Source organism: Elephantulus edwardii, unplaced genomic scaffold (genome assembly GCF_000299155.1).
Source record: "Elephantulus edwardii isolate Elephantulus edwardi_28Jun2011 unplaced genomic scaffold, EleEdw1.0 scaffold00042, whole genome shotgun sequence".
Lineage (NCBI taxonomy): Eukaryota > Metazoa > Chordata > Mammalia > Macroscelidea > Macroscelididae > Elephantulus > Elephantulus edwardii.
This window is the reverse complement of record NW_006399792.1, coordinates 17,316,572-17,338,919: the sequence shown is the minus strand read 5'-3', so window position 1 is coordinate 17,338,919 and position 22,348 is coordinate 17,316,572. Positions and strand designations below refer to the sequence as shown.

Sequence of the window (22,348 nt, the reverse complement as noted above, 5' to 3'; positions counted from 1 at the left end):
GTTACCTGATATGCATTTGAAAGTTGGACAGTGACTAAGGATGATGGAAACAGAATCAATGCCTTTGAGTAGTGGTGTTGGAGTTCCATGAGAACAAGTCTGTCCTGGAGAAAGTGAAGCCAGGATGCTCTGTGAAGACAAAGATGATGAAATTCCACTTCACATAGTTGAGGCATGTTGTTACAAGGGGCCTGTTGTTGGAGAAGGTCATCAGGCTAAGAAAGGTAAGGGACTAGCATAAAAGAAGAAGACCCTCAGAGATCTAGACTGACACAGTGACTGTAACAATGGGCTCCATTGTGTAGGAGATGGTAAGGATGACAAAGGATACGGCACGGTTCACATTGTTGTTCATAGGATCACTGAGTTGTAGCCGACTTAGCTGATTTGATGCCATGTAATAATAATAACTTGAGATCACTGGTGCTGGAGGGAGGGGAAAAGCTTCAGAGGTGAGAATGTCTGGGAGCATGAACATGAGAACAGGTGGAAATTAAGCAAAGGCAGGGAAGAGGATTAGGTCCATTCTAAGGACTACAGTAGATATATAGATATTTAGATTTTAGATAATTTTTAAATTATGAGTCTTTAGTAATCTTTATTTTTCTCTGTTTTTCTAAAATTCTCAAATGTGTAAAGTCAAGAAATAGAAGAAATGAGTTTTGTTTCCTAATGCAGAACATTCCCAATCCTCCGAACCTTGTAACCTCAGAAGTTTCTTCCCCCTTTCCTGAGCAGATATTTAAATTCTGTCTTTAGCTTGCCTAAGAGGAGGTTTATTTCTTTTTGGCTGTGTGAAAGCCTGTTTTCTGGAACTAACCTTCTTCACGTTCTCCCCACTCTTTTTTTTTCCCAACTCACAGCATGGGACGCAGTGGGCCTCTTCCCCGTGTAGTGTGTGCTCTTGCTCCCATGGAGAAGTCCGATGTACACCCCAGCCATGCCCACTACTGGCTTGTGGACCCCACGAGAAGGAGTTCATCCCTGAAGGCAGCTGCTGCCCGCTCTGTGTGGGCCCTGGGAGTGAGTATAAGAATGTAGAGAAAGAGACTGTAAAAGCTCTTGGCCTGTGAGGCTCACACCTAACCCTTCTTTATTCTTTCTTGCTTAATGTATATCAAAGGTTCCTAACCTCATTTCTCATTGAATCCAAGATGTAGCCATGCATTTAGTAGGAAACAGTGGTTCAAAGTAGCTGGAACATATCTTTAAGCTTTTTTCCAGACTTGTAATTTTGTGATTCTCTGGTTTATTTGTTTTATGGTGACCAAAGGTATATCTGTGTACATTCACAGCTTCTGAGGAGGACAGGAGTGGGGAAAATTCCTTTTGATATTATTCTATTAGATCAAGGTCATTTAGTTCTTTGTACCCTGTTCATGGAGAGAAAAATAAATATGTCAGTTCTCCATGTAGTGAGACATGAGCTGTGAAGTGCTCTATTGCTAGCCAAAAGGTTGGTGAGTCAAACCCAGACAAAAGGTCCTTTGAAGACAGGGCCAATGATCAGCTTCTGAAAGGTCACAACCTTGACCATATGGGACAGTCTTACTGTGAAACACTTGGGGCTGCTATGAGTTTCAGAATTGACTGTACAGTAACTGACAACTAAGACAACCCATCTACTGCTTTGTCTTTGAGATGCTAAAACACATTTCCCCAAAACACCCAGAATGGGTAGCAGGTGATTGAATTTTCTTCATTGCATCCTTCCTGAGAAAACTCTAATGACACAGAACTCTTGTTTGGTCATCCAGGGTCAGACTTTCTGGCCTTCTCCTTGGAGACGACCATCAGTCCATTTACCCTTTTTATTACATTTTAAGATAGTATGTCTCAAGAAAAAAAAAAGATAGTATGTCTCTTTTGTCCCTTTCTCTTTTTATCTGTGAATAATAATATTACTATAATACTAATACTACTACTAATAATAATGATAATAGAGGGGAGCTCTGGTGGCCTAGTGGCAAGAAGCTGTGCTGCAGTCTGGAAGCCACATGGTTCGAGGCCACCAGCTGCTCCTCAGGAGAAAGATGGACGGTCTCCTCGCCTGCGATAAACTGCCTCTCGATAAACCCACTAGAGGGTCAGATATGGGTCAGTTCTGACTCTATAGTACACAACAACAATAGTGATAATACTTTTTAGTAGGATTTAGTGCCATTGCTGTTATGCTTTCTCCTGATATATAAGAACTGTTTTTTAATTAAATAGTACCTGAGAGTTGTACTCTCCTGACCTTTAATGTGTTATATTATATATATAAAATCACTGGGTTTCCCCCCCCAATCTCCATTTATTCTATTTTGACAAGCCTTTGTCTAGCCATTCTAGCAATGTAAAAGTGTTTTTATAATTGACTTTTGAACATTGCAGGCATTAAGGGTGTTAACTTCCCACATAGTAAAAAATTTGGTTATAATTCATGACTGACCTTTGAATAACATGTTGGAATTGTGTGTTTTTTTATCCTCTCCCCCTGCCCGTTGCTACTGTTGTGAGCAAGTGTTACGAATATCTGCTTAGAACACCATGTGATGCTAATCATCTCTGCATGAGCAGCTGTCCCTCTAGTACCGTATACTTCACTTTTCAGCTTCGAAGGAGATCATATCCCTGACCCCTGAGTTGTTTGAGGGTCAAGTGTATTGGAGATATGAACTGCTCACACAAAGATGATTAGTGTCACATTGCATTAGAAGTGGATACATACAAGATGCCAGCTCACGCAAACCAAAACCCACATCACTTAATAAATGCTAACGCATAGTTAACCCTAAAAGACAGAATAGAACTGATCCATAGGGTTTCCAGAGTTGTAAATTTTTACAGAAGAGAACTGCATTTCCTTTATCTCATCATTTCAAACCATTGTCCTTTCAATTGGCTACCAAATTCTTTAACTACTACACATCCAGGGAGACAGGATAAAAAAAAATCTACAGGTAAGTGGGTTTACACAGTTCAACCAACCTGTATTATACAATGTCCAATTGTATTTGTCGTATACATTTCAGATGCACCCACCAAAAACATTTGACGACTTCTTTGAGGCAAGTTACCTTGTAAATGAAAATGCTTGAAAGAGGTGTTGGCAATAGGTTAGAGAGCGGAATGTCTGAGTTTTGTACAATTTTTTTGTTTATATCTTGAGAGTCTTCCTCACTGATGTTTCAAAAGTAAAAAACTTCCTGGAAAAAAGTTTTTCTGGAAATAATGGAGGGTCAGTTGGGCCATGGCAAAATCTGCAGGCCCCTGTGCAAAATAAAAAGTCTGAGCCTTTCGTAGTTCTTGGGTGGTCCAGATGATCAGTGCACTTGCTTGGGTACTAACACAAATTGATGTCCAAGTGCATCCAGAGGGGTCTTGAAAGAAAGGCTTTCCTAAAATGAGCCATTGAAAACCCTATGGAGTATATTTCTACTCTAACACATGTTGGGTCTCCATGAGTTGGGTTGGTCCAAGCACAACTATTTTTTGTTAAAAATTCAGGAAAATACGTCCCCTTTTCACCTGCTATGTCTCTTGACTTGCCTTCTTATTTCATGTGTAATCTCCTGCTTCCTTAGTCATGGAAATACCCCGAGAGAGAATGAAGACCCGCATAAGTACAGGTTCCTGCCCAGCAAGTCAGCACAGCAGGCCCATACTTTTTCTGCCTTGAACTCCACTCTGAGTGGAGGGCAGCAGCACCCCCTAGCTAGGACAGGAGGAGTTGTTGTTGAGTGCCTTTTAGTTGAGCACAACTCCTAGCGACCCTGTGAACGAAAGACCTGAAGTCTTTCTCTATCAATATTTATCAGAGTTCATAGAGTTTCCAGAGACATGTTGTTTAGGAAGTGGATGCCACTCCTGCTTCCAAAGACCAGGAGTAGGTGTTGGTGTCTAATAATGTGTCCCAAGCCAAGTTTATTGTTGTGGGATTGATTCTAACTCTGTGACTGCATATGCTGAAGAAAGGAACTACTTTATTAAGGCTGTGAGCTTTCAGAAGCAGACCATCATCCTTTCTACCAAGAAACCTTGAGTGGGTTTAAACCACCAATCTTGCGGCTGGTTACTAATCAAATGCTTAACAATTAGTGCCACAGAAAGATTCCTTCACTTACTCAAAACAAACAACTCTCTGCAATTCCAACCCCTAGTGACCTCAATGGCAGTCAGGTGGCCTACTGGTAAGAATCTGCATTGAAATCAATCTCAAAGGCAGTTTGAATCCGCCAGCTGTTCTGTGGAAGAAGGGTGGTCAGTCTCCTTCTGTGTAATTACTTCCTCTGAAAACCTGTTGGAGGGTCAGGTATGGGTCGATTCTAACTCAATGGTACCCAACAACAACAAGAAAAACAAGAGTGACTCCATCAGGTTTCTAAAGCTGTAACCTTTTACTGGAGCAAACTGCCACTTCCTCCAATGGAGTAGTTGCTGGATTTGAACAACTAACCTTACAGTTAGCAGTGTAACAGGTAATGCACTGTGTAGAGTGAAGCTTCATAAGCTGCAGTTCAAAGCTCCCAGTGCAGGGCACATTGTCTTCACCTAACTGACTTCACTTACAAAACACAAATCAAAGATGTTGTTATTATTATGAATATTAAGAAAACAAGTGTAGCTCATTCTCCGCTAAGCTCAGGCCTCCTTATGAACACATGGCCCAGTGCAGTGGCACTCCCAACAGTCACAGGAACTTGCCCAGGGAGCAGCAAATGTACCCTTCCTGGTAAAGCTTCTTTGTTTGATTTTCCAGAACCCTGTTCGTACGAAGGCCGTGTGTTTCAGGATGGAGAGGACTGGCGATTGAGCAGATGTGCCAAATGTGTGTGTAGCAACGGGCTTGCCCAGTGCTTTGCAGCTCAGTGTCAGCCTCTGTTTTGTAACCAGGTAAGGAAGACACTTAAGAGTCAGTCCTTCATTGACTGTTAAGTTTATTGCAGAGGAGCTTGGAGTTTTGAGATTAAGTCCGGAGGACTCCTGGGGCATGAAGAAAGAGAAGCAAATACTGTTTTGTTTTCCTTATACTTTTAGAGGCCACCCTTGGGACATTCTTTTACTCTTAGAAGCTACAGATAGGTCTAATTACCAGCCATTTAGGCTAATTGTTACATAATGAAACTGAGCCTTAAGGGTGCATGCAAGGAGGCTGCCAGCTCGAATTGCAGATGTTGCAAAAATGTCAAACTAAACATCTGGAAAATTCACTGGCATGACCACATTGGTGATTATTTTTCCGTGCATACTTTTGCTTTGAAAAAATAACACCTGTGCATACAGTGGTCTACTTTAAGACCTACAGACTTTTATTTTTGTACACAATTTAATTCTTGTAAGTTAATGGGTCAAATTATCAGAGGATTTACTCTTGGGGTATTTAAAATAGCAAGTTCTTGTTCTTCATTTCAAGCTGATATGATTTAAAAAAAATAAGGCTTTTCACCCAAATTTAAAAGTGAAATCAATTGAGAACAAATATAGTATGCATGGCTTATTATGTTTTTTTACTTTACCGGAGGCTCCTTTGGTTGTTCCAAGACAGTTGACAGATAACCATGAATGGAATTTGCCTCCAGTTGCAAAATAGTTCAATTTTGACCTAAGGAAAAGCTGGGAAGGCAGCGTTTTGTTGATATAGAGTAGTACTTGGTGTCAAATAAAACAAAATCAATAACATGGCATAGTGTGACAATTGGGCAATATTTTCAAAGGCAGACAAAAGGCAATTGGAAAAAAAAATGCTAAATCCCAAATGAAAAGAAGATGTATCTAATTGAAAGACAAGATTGTGTTACCCACACTCTACCAAGTACTGTGCTCATGGCACATCTCTCCATTCATCATGAAGTCTGGTCCTAGCTTTATGATCACAAATGAGCTGCGTGGAAGAATGGAGTAGCTCTGCCAACCCAAAACCAGGCACTTTGAATCCACTCACTTCTCTGAGGGAGAAAGATGGACAATCTCTTCTCATGAGGTACAGCCTTTGAAAACTTGCTAGAGGGTCAGCTATGAGTCAACTCCAACTTAAGGCAATGAGTGTGTTTTGAGTTCTTACATTAAGAGGACACTGGTGTTGGGCATTTTGGTTAAGTACATTGCCTTTGTGTATGTAAGGCAGTCAATCAGTTTGACCCAAATACAGTAACGAAGATGAGGAGGAGGGAAGATCCAATGATTGGCCTTCTAATTCTTCTAAAATGTAATTGTAGAGCTACTTTCATCATCATCATCTCAGTTGTCTTTAGATTGGAAGCACAACTCCTTACCCACTAGATTTGGGATCAAGATATTGAAATAATTGAAAGTCCTAGTTTCCATCTTAAAACACATTCAATGTTAACTCTATCTCCATGTACACTTTCTTACTTTTGCTATCGTGAGGTGCCATCAAATTAGCTCTTACTCATAGAGATTTTATTTGTAACACAATGAAACCCTACCCAATCCTGGACCGTCATCAAAATCTCTGCTGTCCTTATGCCCATTGTTGCAGTCATTGTGTCAGTTTATCTCGTTGTGGGTCTTTCCCTCTTTGCTGACACTCTGCCTGTCCAACAATGTAACTCTTCGCCAAGAACTGAACTCTCTTGATGACATGTCTAAAGTATGTGAGATAAACTCTTACCATTCTTGCTAATTAATATGTATAATTAATATAAAAAATACTAAACCTAGTTCCATATTTAAAATTTATATCCATATATTCTGAAATTTTGGAATATGTTTATATATATCTGTCCCCTCTCTAGATTGATTTTAATTGATCTTATATCATTACATATATTTTTCTTGACATGGCATTTGAAAAAGCGACTCTCAGATAACTCAGAGCCTTTTTTCTTTAGTTCCACTGGGAGCTCTGGTGGTGTATTCTCTATGTCTCCCCCAAAGTGGGGCCTCTCTGGCAGTTGGAATTCACCTGAATCCCTTTGGGAGAAAGATGGGCAATCTCTTTTATTGACATCCTTGAAAACCCAGTGGAGTTTCAACTATGAGTCAGTTCCAACTTAAGGGCAGTGGGAGAGAGAGAGGTATTAAAAGTTGCATCATCTAATGCTGTAGAGGATGCTTTGGAGTTAGTGCTACTGTGGGATCATCTCACTACCACCATCATTCCCACCACCTCACCATTGCCATCACTGTTGTCAACATTAGCACCTTATGCATGTTTACTGTGTACCAGTCATTGTCTTAAGGACTTTATAACCCCAACAGCACTTTGAAGTAAAAGGTGTTATTATATTATTGTCCTCACTTTATTGCCAATGATAAAACTAACGCTAACTAATCCACAATACAACTAATGAACTTACACATAGTAACATGTTAGGAAGTGTTAGTGCCTCCAGCTTAGACAATTCAATTCTACAACCTCCACATGCTACAGATGACTCATAATTTTTTAATTATGCTGTATTTCCTCCTGAAAATGATGAGTTATAAAGCATTTATGAATAATAGTAATCACATTAGCAATGTTGCTAACATTTTGGGTATTTCTTAATATTTATAAAATATGGTGGTGCTCTTTTTGTGTACTCTCAGTCAGAAATGACTTTGATCTTACCCTTTAGCAGGTTTTCAGATGTAGTAAATTACAGAGGAGATGGTTGTCTTATCTGTCTCCTGTGGAGCAACTGGTGGATTTGAACCCTGTGCCTTGGGTTGGCAGCACAACACCTTACCACTAGGTCATATATAGTTATATATTAGCTCAGTAATATATGGGAAATCATAAGTTTAACATAGAAATGAACTTTTATGACTTGAGATTTAGAAAAACTTACAATCTGTCTTCAAGTATTTCCACACTTTTTAATTTACTATAAAGTTTCCATTTTAAAGAATAAAATTGTACACATTAAGGAATTTTTAGAAGAGGCAGCAAAATATATAGGAAGATTAATACTCATGTTTAAATCATCCAAAAAGACTACAATAGAATTTTGTTTTCTGTAATTCATTCCAATTTTTGGAAAGGAAGAGGGAACATATTTGTCTTACATAGCTCAAATTGCATTTTGAAAGTTGATAATACCTGACAAAGGGAGAAATTCCTTATGTTCAAATAAGAGATTGTTCCTTAATGAACTTGATATAAGTTTATTTATTGAAATTCTTTGCTTTCAGCTATGCCCAGATGTCTCATGAACAGAACCATAACCCCTCCACATTTTTTAAGGCTTACTCAAATTATCCATTCAGTCAGGCGTGGTCTGCTGAAGCTGAGTTGTTTTCTGGTGGTGTTACCATGGGGCAGTCCACTGGTTTCTTGCTTTTTTACCTTTTCTTTTGATTTGGGTGGAAATTTACAGAGCGACTTGATTTTCCATTCAATTATTCATGTACACTGTGACATTAATTATGACCTCCACCATATATCACCTAGCTTTCCAGTTCTTCCTAGTACTTTCATTTTTATTCTTCCTTTCCCTGAATAAGAGAAATGCAGAGAGTTTTATCCCTGCATGAGCTCTGATGGTTTTGGTCTCACACGGTTGGTTGTTCTAAGGAGTGTGAACCTTTCTAGGATTATTGATCGTTTTCTCTACCTGTTTCTTTCGAAACTGAAAGTTGAATCCTACGGGTGAAGCTTGAAGCTTTTCTAAGGCTAATTTAATCTAATGTCAAGGCTTTCCCCAGTCTCTACCAAGCCAGTAAACCTAATCTTTTTTATGGTTTTGTGTTTAGAGCCTCATCTACTGTATCCAGAGCTTCCTTTTGTGACCCCTTTCAGAGAAGTGAGGAATGATAGTGGGGTACCACTTGCTTCTGGTTGTAGAGGCTGAGGTTCACCTGTTCATCAGTCATATCAACTAAAAACTTTGATATGGTTTTTATTTTCTTCACCTTTCTTTACTCCAGACAGGGAGAGACCAATAGCTGCACATTAGATGAATGTTTACAAAGCTATTTCCAGTCACTATTCACCAAAGTAAGATGTAGATCTTTGTGGACTTTGTTATGCCAGGTGACCTTGGAGCCCCTAAGGCTACAATTCTGAAAACCCAGGCCCAGCAGGGTCTCATTCTCTCAAAGCGTTTGTTAATATCTAAGAACTTCATGCCAGTTTTTTGTTTGCTTTGTAGTATCACAGTTCTCCCATTCTCAATATTAACCATTCTGAGTAGCTTACTAATGAGCCTTTAAGCATTTAAGAATTGTTCTTCTTACCGCCCTGCATGTAAGAAAGACAATTTGAAGGAGTTTAAAATTTGGACACAGTTCAAATCCAGCAGCTGCTCCATGAGAGAAGGGCAGTCAGTCTCCTCCTGTGTGATTAACTACCTCTGAAAACCCATGGGAGGGTCACCTATGAGTTGGTTCTGACAACAACAAACTTCTGAGAGGTTATGATCACTTCTTAACTCTTAAACTCTTTTCCACTGTAGCTTGGAATTTAGTGTTGGAAAGGAGAAGTCTGAGGCTTGTCTGCTCTCATTCATTATTTCACACTGTTTAATATACTGATATTTTTTCCCCTTACAGATGGAACATTTTGCAAGATAGTGTTATTTAGATCTCTGTTCACATATTTTATCTAGATTATTATAGAGCCCTTTGAGTCAGCTTCTTTATTCTTTGAATATATTTTTTTTTACTTTTGTCCTTGATTAGTCATACTCGTTTTAATTCTCCTTAACTTTTTAGGAACATCTGTCAACCTTCCTTCTCTTCATCTCACATCTCATTTTTCTCTTTTTGTTTTTTCTGTCTGAATTATTCCAAGAGCTGTATTGTTCTCATTGTAGATTTTAATATTGCAATTTCATTTCAATATCATGTTTTCTTTATTTCCTCTATCATTGTGTCATCTAATTTTTTTGTCCCAGTGTTAACTCTTTATTGTTTGCCCCTTTTACATTGTAAAGGCTGCAGTTCTTGGCATCTCACTGCTACAAATGCTATTTAAATATTTACTCTTAGATCCTATAGTAAACACTGTTTAGAAGTCTATTTTTCAAAAAGGTTTTTAGAAGCCTATTCTTGCCCTGAATCTTCAGAACACTATTTTTTCTTAAGATTGATTTTTATAAATAAGTTTTCAAAAGAAAAAAAAATAAGTTCTCAAGTTGTTACTTTCCATTTATTTAGACTTGACTCATTGCTTGAACACTTTAAGGATAAGTGACTTGCCCTTGCCTAATTCTGCTTATTGAAACCATAGCCAGAGAGAAGAAAATATGTTAGTTCCTAAGGTGTGTTGGAGTCAGTGAGACTGGCCCAGGACAGGGTAGGTTTTAGAGCTGTTGTACGTAGGGTTGTTATGAGTCACAGGTCACATAACATCACATAATCACAACAGTCCATATGAGTCCCTGCATGGCACAAGTGGTTATATGCTTGGCTGTTAATCAAACGGTTGGAGGTTTGAGTCCACCCAGGAGAACCTCAGAAGTAATGCCAGAAAAATTGTGTCTTGAATGCCCCGTGGAGCACCATGTCATAATACATATGGTGTTGCAACATGGAGTTGGAGACAAGTCAATTGGCAATTCTTGTTTTTGTTTTGTTTTTTTTTTCTTCCTACTCTACAAATCTAGCAAGTTTTCATTTAGAGAACCCCATTGTTCCCAAAACAAATCTATCCCTATCTTCACTGGCCACCACAACTGCTTTATGAATATATGAAACAAAAACCTAATATCCCTGGTTTGGTGGAGCTCTTTCCACTCTGGGTGACTGTGGAGGTTTACTTTGGCGTTCTACCCTTCCATACTCTTCATCATTTTTCATTTTTCCACCATCAAGTGTACCTACCGCTCATTTGTTTTCTGGGCATTGTGAGCTCTGACTAGGCATAGAAAAAAAGATACTCAGAGAGGTAAAAACTAAAGATGGCAAATTAACTGTCTCAAACAGATCAGCTGTTTTCCTTATTAGGAGGGGATAAACAATAGATTATGTTTCATAGGAAATTGGAAAATTGAGAAGGTATAGGCTCGTATAGCAAATGAAAGTCATAGAATGGTCAGTGAGGCACTTATTACTGGCAGCAAGTTGGCTATTCTAATTTTGCTGTTTTATTTTCCATCTTCATCTATGGCTTCAAAGATGCAAAGGTGTTTTATAAGCATATTTACCATAAATATTTAACATAATATTTAAAATACTAATTGAAAATACTCTTAATATTAGTCCTGTCCAAAATAATAATGACATCCTTCATGTCATTAATACTGAGTCTGTGGTTACCAAGGACATAATTTTATATATAGAATTGACAGACTTTCTCTTTAAAGGACTGAAAACGTTGTTGTGGTCATTGTGACTTACAGTAACCCTCTCATCCTGCATCTGTGGTGGTAAACTGTAATGGGAGGAGATTGCCCATCTTTCTCCATGGGGGTGGAGGGACAGTGCAGGAGAGGAAGATCCTTGATGAGTTGGATTGTCTCAGTGACTGGAGTAATGGGGGTAAGTGTGTCAGAGACAATGAGATTGGCACAGCATAAAAAGGGTTTAGGGATGTTGTACATCAGGTCGCTCTGAGGCACAGGTGACTCGACAGCACATAACAACAATAGTAACATAGGCTTTGAAAGGCAAATTTGTGTAGACTGTGGTGATGGAATTCAGGTGTGTAATAGCAATAGCCATGCAGGATTAAAAGAGTATTTCGTATTTCTCTGATCCACCTCCCTGTTCGCTGTCTTCTTTTGTACCTATCCACTTCCACATATATAGCACTAGCTGTTGTACATAGGGTTGTTATGAGTCACATAACATCTTGTATTCTGAATATTTTATCTTTTCTTTTTCTTCTGGCTCTTCATGGCCTGCATTTCTATGTAAAGAGTCTATTTGTATCAGTATTACATCTATAATTACATATGTCCAATAGACTTGGGAAGCAAGATTTTCCTTGTATCAATCCCTATAAGTCTAATTCCTTCTTTATTGCACACACTGAAGTTGACTTGAGACTAATCTATGTTGGTTAAGATACATTCATGTTGATTCTATGCTTGTTCAAGGTTTATGATTATGACTTTTATTCCTGGTTTACCTGATTCTGTATGAGCCTTAGTTCATCTGTTTACTACAATAAAGTGACTGAACAGTGTGACATCACTGACAGGGTGACATCAGGTATGTTTTCATTTTGTCTCCTCACTGAAACTTCATTAAGCCAAACACTTCTGTTGGAGGTGATAAGAAATGCCCAATGATTTCAATCCAGGCCCAATTTTCACATACGTTATTAAACATCAATAATCACAACACTTCAGAGAGTCATACGTAAAATAACCTGTCTAAAGCAAAAAGGAAAACACTGTTGGTTTAACTGTAGTGATTTCAGTGTTTGAAATAAATCCCTGTAAGATTATTATGCATTATATTTGAGCATATGTAACTAGGTTAAAGGACTACTCAGATATACTAGAACTTTCCATGAAAAGTTGCAATTATTTGTCATCCTCCTTCCCCAAAACACTTGAATTCTTGGTCTTTTCAGAATGAATTCCAGGGCAGTTGTGATAATAAAATCTCATTTTCTGCTTCTTATAAGAGAGACTTACAAGATAACTGCTCTCAAAGTATCTTCTATATACGATTTACTAAGTCTTAATCATTGCAACTTGGTTTATTCTAAGCCTTTCCCTCTGCCCTTAATTGGTCTACCTTGTTGGCATTGAAAAAGGCTGAAGAGATTAAGTTAAAGTCAGAAGAGGGCTCTTTAGAATTAGTGAGGAGATTTTTACCATAAAATTTTGTCTCAAGGCAGCAAAGAACAATAGTCTGATGTTCTAAAGTAGGGTGAAGGAGTGGAAGAGGTGAGGGGGTGGTGATAGGAGAGTGAGGAATGGTTATGGATATTTAGTTTGCCACACTCATTTCTTATACAGGTTTATTCCTAGTGATGTAAGGAACTGATTTTTTTTTTTTACTGTGCTTATTGTTATGTACTGTTTAGTAGGAATTGACTCAGAGGTGACTCTGGAGTGGATTTTCAGAGGTACAAATGCATGGGAGGAGATCAGTCATCTATCTTCCACAAAACAGCTGGTAGATTTGAACCATATCCTTTTCGATTGGCAGTGCAGCTTTTTACCATTAAATGTGTGTACAAAGAATAAGAAAGTGATTCTCATGGGGAGGGATACCTTGATTTTTAAATTTAAGGTTAGCCCAGCAGGAGTGTGATTTTTTTTGTTGTTCTTATTGTTCTAAGAACAACTAAAATTTATTTCAGTAATGCAAGAGGACTTAGCATTACAGTCTATTACAGTTGTTGTATAAAGAAAGGAAACCATTTTTAAAATGAATTTTAATGAGCATTTACAGAGACTTTGGGTTTCCATTCAGCAAATGTTCTTAAATGTTGACATTTAAATCCTACTATCAGTAATTTACCTATTAGCTGTATGACCTCGGGCAAGTTACATGACCTCTTTGGTCTTAAGTTTTATCATTGGTAAATTGAGAGTAAGACTGGCAAAGCACTTATAACAGTGTCTGGCAAACTCTAAGCATAGTGTTATTATTTGTGCTTTGAGTCTTAGAAGGGGACTGGATCTGGAGAATGTGCAAACTTCTTGGGGGCTGCACTGATCTTGGAAGTGCTAATTCTTGTCAAAGCCCCAGGTAACTAATAAAAGCTTAAAGACAGGAAATTGCTATTGTGGATGCTTGAGGCACATACCTGACAATGAGTTAAGCTTTCCTACCATTGTAGGCTTGATTAATATTTTCTCTTAATGGATTTTTCCCCCCTGTGTTTTTGATGTTAAGGATGAAACTGTAGTCCGAGTTCCTGGAAAATGTTGCCCGCAGTGCTCTGCGCGGTCCTGCTCTGCAGCTGGCCAAGTGTACGAGGTAACCTTTGATCTACCCCATGTCGGTGTTTTGACATAGATCCTCACACATCTCCCCTGTGCCTCTTCAACCGCTGTTCCTCCCCACCCTCGTGTCTGACTCTCCGCCAGGATTAGAAACTCAGTACATAGCCAGCTTTTTTGCCTTCTCTTTACAGAAAGCCTTTTTGGAAGAAAAAAAAAAAATAATAAGTTGAAGGGGATTAGAAATATAAAGGAATGTGCTGGCACGCAGCACCTGGCTCATGAACCCTTGTGAACTTACTCTTCATACATCTTGAGGGGGAGAAGGAGCTATCACTGGTTACCATCAGTTTACACGTAGCTTTGAGTCTCTGGGAATGTGGAACATGACTGCTTTGGTTGGGTTTTATTGATTGAGAGCCATAAACAACCCTGCCTCACATGAGGGAGAGGCAAGAGGAAGATTAAGAGAGAAAGGGTGCGAGAGGATGTTGCTATTGGAAGCCTCAAACTTTAAAAGTCTTATTGAAGTAGTCCAGATTACAGTGTCTAACAGTTGTTGTTGTTGTTGTTGTTGTTGTTAAGTGCCGTTGAGTTGTAGACAACTCATAGCAACCCTGTGAATGAAAGATCTGAACACTTACTGCCTAACAGTAGGCACCAAGTAAAAATTAGCTCTGTCAGTTGCATGAATGAATGTGTTTTCTGTCTCAGAAGTGCCAGGCTAAGCTGAAAGTGGGTCATATTCTTCAAAGGCAAAGGACAAACTGAATAAACCCAACAACTTCCTTTGCTGGCAGTCTCTCTGAAGAAGACTGAATGGAAATCTGTATTATTAGCCTTCAGGAGGGTATCTGGGGCTGGACTTTAAGGAAAGGCCATCTCATAATTTTAGATTGTTCACATGAAATCTGAATGACAGTGTTGAATTGGGAAAAGATTTTTGTATACAATAGACTTGCATTGTCTAGTATAGTAGTCACAGATGCAATTTACATGATGTTTTATTGGACAGCACAGTGCTAGGCTAATTTTTCTTTAAAGAGATAGCCTTTGTAGCTACAAACAAACTGCCAACAAAAGAAACACTCTACTAAAAGTAACTAAAATAATACAAATACTTATTTTGTTATCTAACAGGCCCAGACATAGTGCTATTGCAGAGTTGATAATTTAATGGGTAAAAAATGTTTTTGTGAATCTAAGCACCTTTGATCTTTTTGCTCTACCAACATCCTTAGCATATTGCATCTATCTACTGTCTTATCACCTCAAGGGTCCAAGGTGTCATCTTCAGCTCCATAAAGCTGTTCCTCACACAGTCATTATACAAGATTATATGGAAGGAAGAATTGGGCTTTTTTTTTTTTTAATCTGAGATTACAGTCTTTTCCAGATCCTCTCATTCCTCTAACAAATTTCCCCTGAAGTCTACTCCATTAGAATTGGGACGGTGACCATGCATGCCTTAGTTGCAAGGAAAGCTGGCAAAATGAGTATCAGTCGGTGACTTCTGGGCTTCTTAGAAGGAACAGAGCTGAGAATAACTGTTGATTAGCCAACCAAGTAGGTCTACCAAACTTTCCTATGCGTCTCAGGTGTTTCAGGCTTGGTACAGATGTATCCTTGCCACCTGTGTGTAATGGGTATGTTGTTGTTGTTGTTGTTAAGTGCCATCAAGTCGTAGGTGACTCATAGCGACCCTATGAAGGAAAATCCTCAACACTTGCTTGCGTGACTTTCATCCTCTCTCCAGGTTCATAGAGTTTCAGGAGGCAAGCTATTTAAGAAAGTGGATGCCACTCCTGCTTCCAAGCTTGTTTTAATCAGGGAGTTCCACCCAGCACTGTTCACCAAGGGTAACCGTTATTGCACTTGACACATCAGCGTCACAGTGTTCAGCTTCACAGCAACCACAAGTTACCTCTGTACAGCAAGTGGACACACCAGAGCTATATGACCTAGAAGACTGTTTTAACAAAAACAATGAAAAACAGGCTTTAGGGCCATGGATTAGAGTCACCCACCTTTGACTTGGTAGCATCACTTTCGGTCCACTAAGCCAACTGGTCTCTCTCTGTGGTGTTTAATGCCGTTGAGTCGTAGGTGACTCATAGCGGCCCTATGAATGAAAGTCCTCAACACTTGTGATATTGTTATTGTTGTTATGTGCCGTCGAGTCATTTGCGACTCATAGGCGACCCTGTGTATAACAGCCCTAAACCCTGCTCTATCCTGTGCCAGTCTCACTGCCTCTAACACACCCATCCTGATTACCCGAGTCACTGAATCAGTCCTTCTCATAGAGGGTCTTCCCCTCTTGCGCTGTCCCTCCACCCTCCCAAGCATGATGTCCCTCTCCAAGGACCTGTCCCTCCTTGCAACATGCCCAAAGTATGTCACACAAGGCCCCAGAATCCTTGCCTCCAAGGAGTAGCTTGGTTTAATCCTCTCCAAGATGAATCTGTTTGTTTTCCTGGCAGTCCATGGTACCTTCAGTACTCTTCTCCAGCACTACAGCTCAAAGACATCAATTCTCCTTTTGTCCTCCCTAGTCATTGTCCAACTCTCTGGTGCATAACAGGTGATTGCAAAGACCGTGGCCTGTATCAGGTGCACCTTAGTCTCCAGAGAGACACCGTTGCTCTTGAGTACTTTAGAGAGGTCATTAAGAGCAGACTTTCCTATCGCAATACGTTTTTTGATTTCCTGACTGCTGGTGGAATAGTTCAATTAAAATCAATCCCGAGTTCTCTTTGGACATTTATTAACTCTCTTCCTAGAAACAGACTGGCGCTAGCTGTTAAATAGTTTCATAGGCATACACTTATTGCAGCTTAATGGAAAATGGTAATAAAAGTGCACATGTTTTTTTACCTGTGTATTCTTGGCCTTTGGTTTTCCACTTTTCTTTTTCCTTTCTTCTTATACTCAGCATGGTGAGCAGTGGAGTACGAATGCTTGTACCACATGTCTGTGTGACCGAGGTGAGGTCAGGTGCCACAGACAGACCTGCCCTCCACTAAGATGTGAAAAGGTATTCTTTTAAGAGGGTGCAGCTGGGTTGTTATGTTCTATTCTAGGCCATTTAATTAATGTATTTCTTAGTTCAATGTGCCCTTTGAAAGAATTAAAGAGATTATAAGGTTCAGAAAGTTATATGCAGATATGAAGATGATACTTCCTAAGGGAAAGGGTGGGATAGGGTAATTGCCTTAACTGGTGTAGGTCATGTGAGGGGGAAGAAGTGTCCAGTGTTGGTATTTTACATCCTTTTACTCCTGTTGGCTTTCCTGCTTTCACTACTTCCCATGGACTGCCCTTCACATGAGTGTGTTTGTGATCAGCTGCTACCCATATGCTGATTGCTCAAACTCACTCAGCATCACTGGGGGAATGAAGACCTAGCAGTCTGCTTACATCAGATTTACAGGCTATAAAACCCTATGAGATAGTTCTGTTTATTCCACCCGGGGTCACTAGGAGTCAGAACTGACTTGACTGTCACTAACAGCAGGGACAACTCCTCACACTTGTCCTCTGCTGCCTCAGGGTCAGATCAGGGCTCGGCGCCATGGGGAGTGCTGCGAGACATGCGTGTCTCCTGGAAGAAGCTGTTCCTATGATGGGATTGTGCGGTACCAGGACGAAATGTGGAAGGGCTCAGCTTGTGAGTTCTGCACGTGTAACGGTGGCCAAGTGACCTGTCAGACTGGAGAGTGTGCCAAAGTGGAGTGTGCCCAGGTAAGAATATTTCCAGCTGAACAGTATCAGGTGATCCGGAGCCTGATCCTTGTTTTTTGGCATCAGAGGGAATGGGCAGGTTGACCACTCACATTGCAAGTGGCCTTTCTAGCACAATGGTCCTATAGTTTAAAGTGAGTGTCACTATTTGTTTAGACTCATTCGGAACAGCCTGCTGGAATTTTTAGCTCTTTGTGCATCTGGCCAGATTAGAAATCCTGAGCCAGAGACAATCAAGGGGGAAATGTGCGACAGGACGTTAGCCTGTTAGCTTAGCTGGCCCTCATTGCCCATGGCCTCCCTGGCCTGTGACGGTTGTGAGACAGAGTCTGCATGTACGCCAGTAACCCAGCATCTACCACAAGGGGCCATGCACCATTTAGCAGAAAAGAGAACACCAGTCTCCTGTGCAGGAGGAAAGAAAAGAAAATGGTCTCATGTTTTGTTTTCACTTTTAAGAAAGAGAGAAGGAGACTTCACACACAATAAATTTTTCTTGACCTCGATTGACTTCTCCTGTCTACAGATGATCTAGAAGCTTTGTAACAAAGCAGCGTCTATTTGGACTATAGATGAGTATTGTAGGGAAATTGCTTTCTATTTTCATTTTCTTCTTTACTCACTTTTGACTCATTTCAAGACAAATTACTTCTAAAGTTGTCTTCTTCTACCTCACCATTGCTGTCTGTCCCACCAGTTTCCCCCAGGCTTGTAAACCGAGTAGAAGAGGAAAACTTGAGCATTCTGAAGCACTGGGTGTCTACAAAGGCATTTTTCTTTCTAGTTCTTCTCTCCCACTCCTCAGCTCCTCTTAACATTGAGCAGAAGGAGGAACAACCTTTCAAACAAGGCTGTCAGTGATAGGATTCTTTTTCATTTTGCCTCCTACTTCTAAGTCTTGGCAAAGTTGAAACATATTTCGGTAAAAAAGGGTCTTGCTTCTTGCAGATTTATCACCTTCCTTTGCTCTCTTACTCCCCCTTTTGCTCCCCCCACCCCCAAATGCCTTTTCATTCTTTATGGTTAAGGATTCAGGATGGCTGGAGGAGGATGAGAAAAAAATATCATCAAGGTCCCTTTTCTTTCTCTCTTAATATGTTCAGACTAAGCCTAGGCTTCCTTGCCTCAGCAGTCTGCAAGGAGGATGGTGGCTTATTTTCCAAGGTTTTAATTTGTCTAATATGCCAGTGTTTATGAAAAATGTAGGAGAAGTGATCATGGTATGTGAACCCTTATATCACCTGCCTTAGGCAAGTCTGAACAAAAAATCTTGCTGACAGAAGATAATTTAACCCTTTATCCACAATGCTAATGCATTTCCAACTACCTTATCTATAGAGAAATGTTAGCCACAATCTATTCTTAGGAAACCTTAGAAAACAGCTTTAGGAAAGGAGAGAACCTTAGTATTACTTAAGATGCTGCCTAACAGTCATCTTATACTTTCTGATTCTACCTCTGTCTTCTCATTGGTACACTGAGGACTTGTGCCATTAGCCTGCTGGGAGAAACGAAATTGATTTATTGCAGATTATTTCCACATTCCCTAAATTTTGTTTAAGGCAAACTGAAACACTACCAGAAATAAGATTTTGACCCAAATGAAATACTATGGAAACAACCCTTTATCGTCTTTATATATCACACTCCTGCAAAGACCCAGTTATTAACCTTATTAAAGCCTCTCTTGGTTCAGCAAAGAAGTACTAACTCCTTAGCTCCTGTTAAATTTGTATCATTGAAGAGAAAAAGATGGGTCTTCTTCATCCAGGCTGTTAAGAAAGTTAGGTATGTAAATAGAAAGTAGTATTAACCTGATAGCACAGTGGTTAAAGACTCAGCAGCTAACCGAAAAATTGTCATTTCAAATTCATCAGCTGCTCTTTCTTAGAGAGAAAGATGGGGTAACTCGGTTCTGTAAATATTATGGACTTGGAGACCTATGGGACAGCTCTTCTCTCTTCTACAGGATCATGATGAATCAGAATTGGCTCACAGCAATGGGTTTTATAGCACTAACAGTTAGGGAAATATGCATTCAATGCATTAGAAGCACCCGGAGGAAATGACTGACTAAGCCAAGGGGAATAGTGAAAGTGTGTTACTGGCATTCTTAATTCAGTTCTTCCCAGCTTTCTGCCTGATTCCTTTTCTGAAATATTTTGGGCATTCGATGTCTAATCTTGGATACCAAGATACTAGAGGATGGCTTATGCCCAAGAATATGCACATCTACAAAGGCTCTAAAAGAGATAAACATGTACACTTCACTGCTGTAACCACTGTGACATTACTGATCAACAGCATCGCTCTGACTAATACTGAAATCAATGTACAACTGTTTTGTCAAAAAAAAGGAAAATAATAGCATGAACCTTGACTTTGATTTACCTAGCAAAATACTTAGATGTTAAAATATAAAGAAATCAGCTGTGTTATGGCCATGTACCATAGAGTGGGAACCAGTACATAGCTGGCCATCCAGAGGCTGTAAATCGTGCAGGAGGAGACCTCATCTTTCTCCCGTGGAACAATTGGTACATTTGAAATGCCTGCCTTTGAATTGACAACACAACTCCCTACCAACTCTTACTGTTAGGCTACTAAGCCATAGCATACGAGGGTCTTTAGTTTTATATATTTAAAATGTTTCTGTGAGTGAATTCAGATGAAGCCAAGTTACTTTTTTTCTTAAAAAAGTTCTGGCATTCAAATATGAGGTCTAGCATGATAATCTCATTCAAGCTACACTGAAGGCATTGGCAAGGAATAAGACTCCAAGAATCAATGAAATAGCAATTGACATGCTAGTTGAATATCAACTAACAGGTGCAGCCCTGGGCTAGCTCACCTGTCCAAGCCAGAAAATTTGGAGAACAGCTGTCTGGACAACTGACTGGAAGAGATCCATATGTTTTTTTCCCCCCATTCCCAAGAAAGATGATCCAACAGAATATGGAAATTATTGAACAATATCATATGCAAGGAAACTGCTACTGAAGATTATCCAAAAATGGCTAGAATAATACATGATAGACAACTGCTAGAAGTTCATAGTGGGTTTAGAAGAGACCATGGCACCAGGGATATCATTGCTTCATATATATATATGCATTTGACTCTGTGGATCAATTATGGCTAACATTGAGAAGAATGGGAATATCAGAACACTTCATTATGCTCATTAAAACCTATACCTTGATGAAGCTGTTATCTGAACAGAGCAAGGGAACAATGCGTCATTTTAAAATTCAAAAAAGTGTGGATCAAGGTTGTTTCCTTTCTCCACACCAATTCTATTTGCATGTTGAACAAATCATTAGACCAGCTGGATTCTGTGAAGTATTAAGATAGGGTATCAAGATCAGAGGAAGACTCATCAGCAACCTCTGTTATACATATTACACAACTTTGCTTGCTGAAACTGAGGAGGACTTGAAGAACTTGCTACAGAAGATCAAAGACTATAGCCTTCAATATGTATTACACCTTAATTTTTAAAAAAAAAATTCACCACTTGGATTATAAGCAACATCATAATAGATGGAAAAAAGATTGATATTATCAACGAGTTCATCTTATTTGAATCCACAGTCAACATTCTTGACGAAGTCTGCCGTCAATGACCTGCCCAAATTACTGAGAAACAATGATGTCAGTTTGAAGACTAAGGTGCTCCTAATTCAGACCGTGGTCTTTTCAGTCACTTGCTATGCACCTGAGAGCTGGACAATGAATAAGAATGACAGAAGAAAAAATGATGCCTTTGGACTGTGATGTTGGAGAAGAGTACTGAATATCTTATGGACTGCCAAGAGAACAAACAAATATGTCTTGGAAACAGTACATCCAGAGTGCTCCTTGGAGACAAGAATGGTAATTCTTCATCTTACGTGTTTTGGACATGTTCCTAGGAGAGGTTGTCCTTTGGAAATGAGCATTGTGCTTGGAAGGGTAAAGGTTCAGTGAAAGAGAAGAAGACCACAATCAGATGGATTGACACAGTAATTGTAGCTGTGACCTCAACTATGACAGAAATGATGGTGACACAGGATAGGGCAGGGTTCACTTCTGTTGTTCGTAGGATTGCTCTGGCTTGTAGTCAACTTATTGGCACCTAACTACACCAAAACAACGTTGTGGGTTTTTTGTTGTTTTGTTGTTGTTGTTGTGTTTTTAGCAATATTTATGGAAAAGGATATACATGCCGTAAATGTGAGCTGCATCTGTGAGCTTTACCTTCATTTGAGGATAAACCATCTATTCGAATTCATGTATATAAACTATAAGAAGAATATGAATAAAAGAGCATTTTATTTTCTTGTAGCAAATGACCCATATTACAGAGAATCTTTGGTTTAATGGGCATAGTGTGACTTGACGGAAAGGATTAGTTGACCAGATCTGGCCCTGGCCTAAGCTGCAGGATCCTCATAAGAAGAAAAGAGTAAATTTCACAAAGCTATTTTGCTTAAAGCAAAAGTCAAATGCTAATTGGAGCAAGTTCCCCACTGCAGTGAACTGACGCTCTTTGGGGCATCCAGGCCTCTTCTATAAATAGTAAATCTATTTAGAACTTCCTACCTCACTCGAACTGAATCCTTGCTCCCCAGGAGTAGGACTTGCTGTATTTACAGTAGCAGTGGAAGCATAAAAGAGCCACAATCTTTGCCTTATCTGGGCGATGTGGGTTCCATTTTCAGTTTTGTCTGTATGCATTATAGTGGGCACTTAACAATCATTCATGCATTTTGTCCTTAATAGAAGTACATCCACTCTTGTTTCAAAACATTTATTTGAGCGACTTGGATTACATGCATATAAAGCCC

The 22,348-nt window shown here is 39.5% G+C and overlaps 1 protein-coding gene across 1 annotated transcript in view; it reads left to right on the top strand.

The window, feature by feature from the left end:
- FRAS1 (Fraser syndrome 1) overlaps window positions 1–22,348 on the top strand; it is a 470,336-nt gene that overhangs the window by 30,529 nt on the left and 417,459 nt on the right. Inside the window, exons 3-7 of the mRNA XM_006885294.1 lie at window positions 864–1,023; window positions 4,745–4,878; window positions 13,729–13,812; window positions 16,711–16,812; window positions 17,328–17,519. Coding sequence (XP_006885356.1) covers window positions 17,427–17,519 — 93 coding nt within the window. The 5' untranslated portion in view covers window positions 864–1,023; window positions 4,745–4,878; window positions 13,729–13,812; window positions 16,711–16,812; window positions 17,328–17,426. The remainder of the gene's footprint in view (window positions 1–863; window positions 1,024–4,744; window positions 4,879–13,728; window positions 13,813–16,710; window positions 16,813–17,327; window positions 17,520–22,348) is intronic.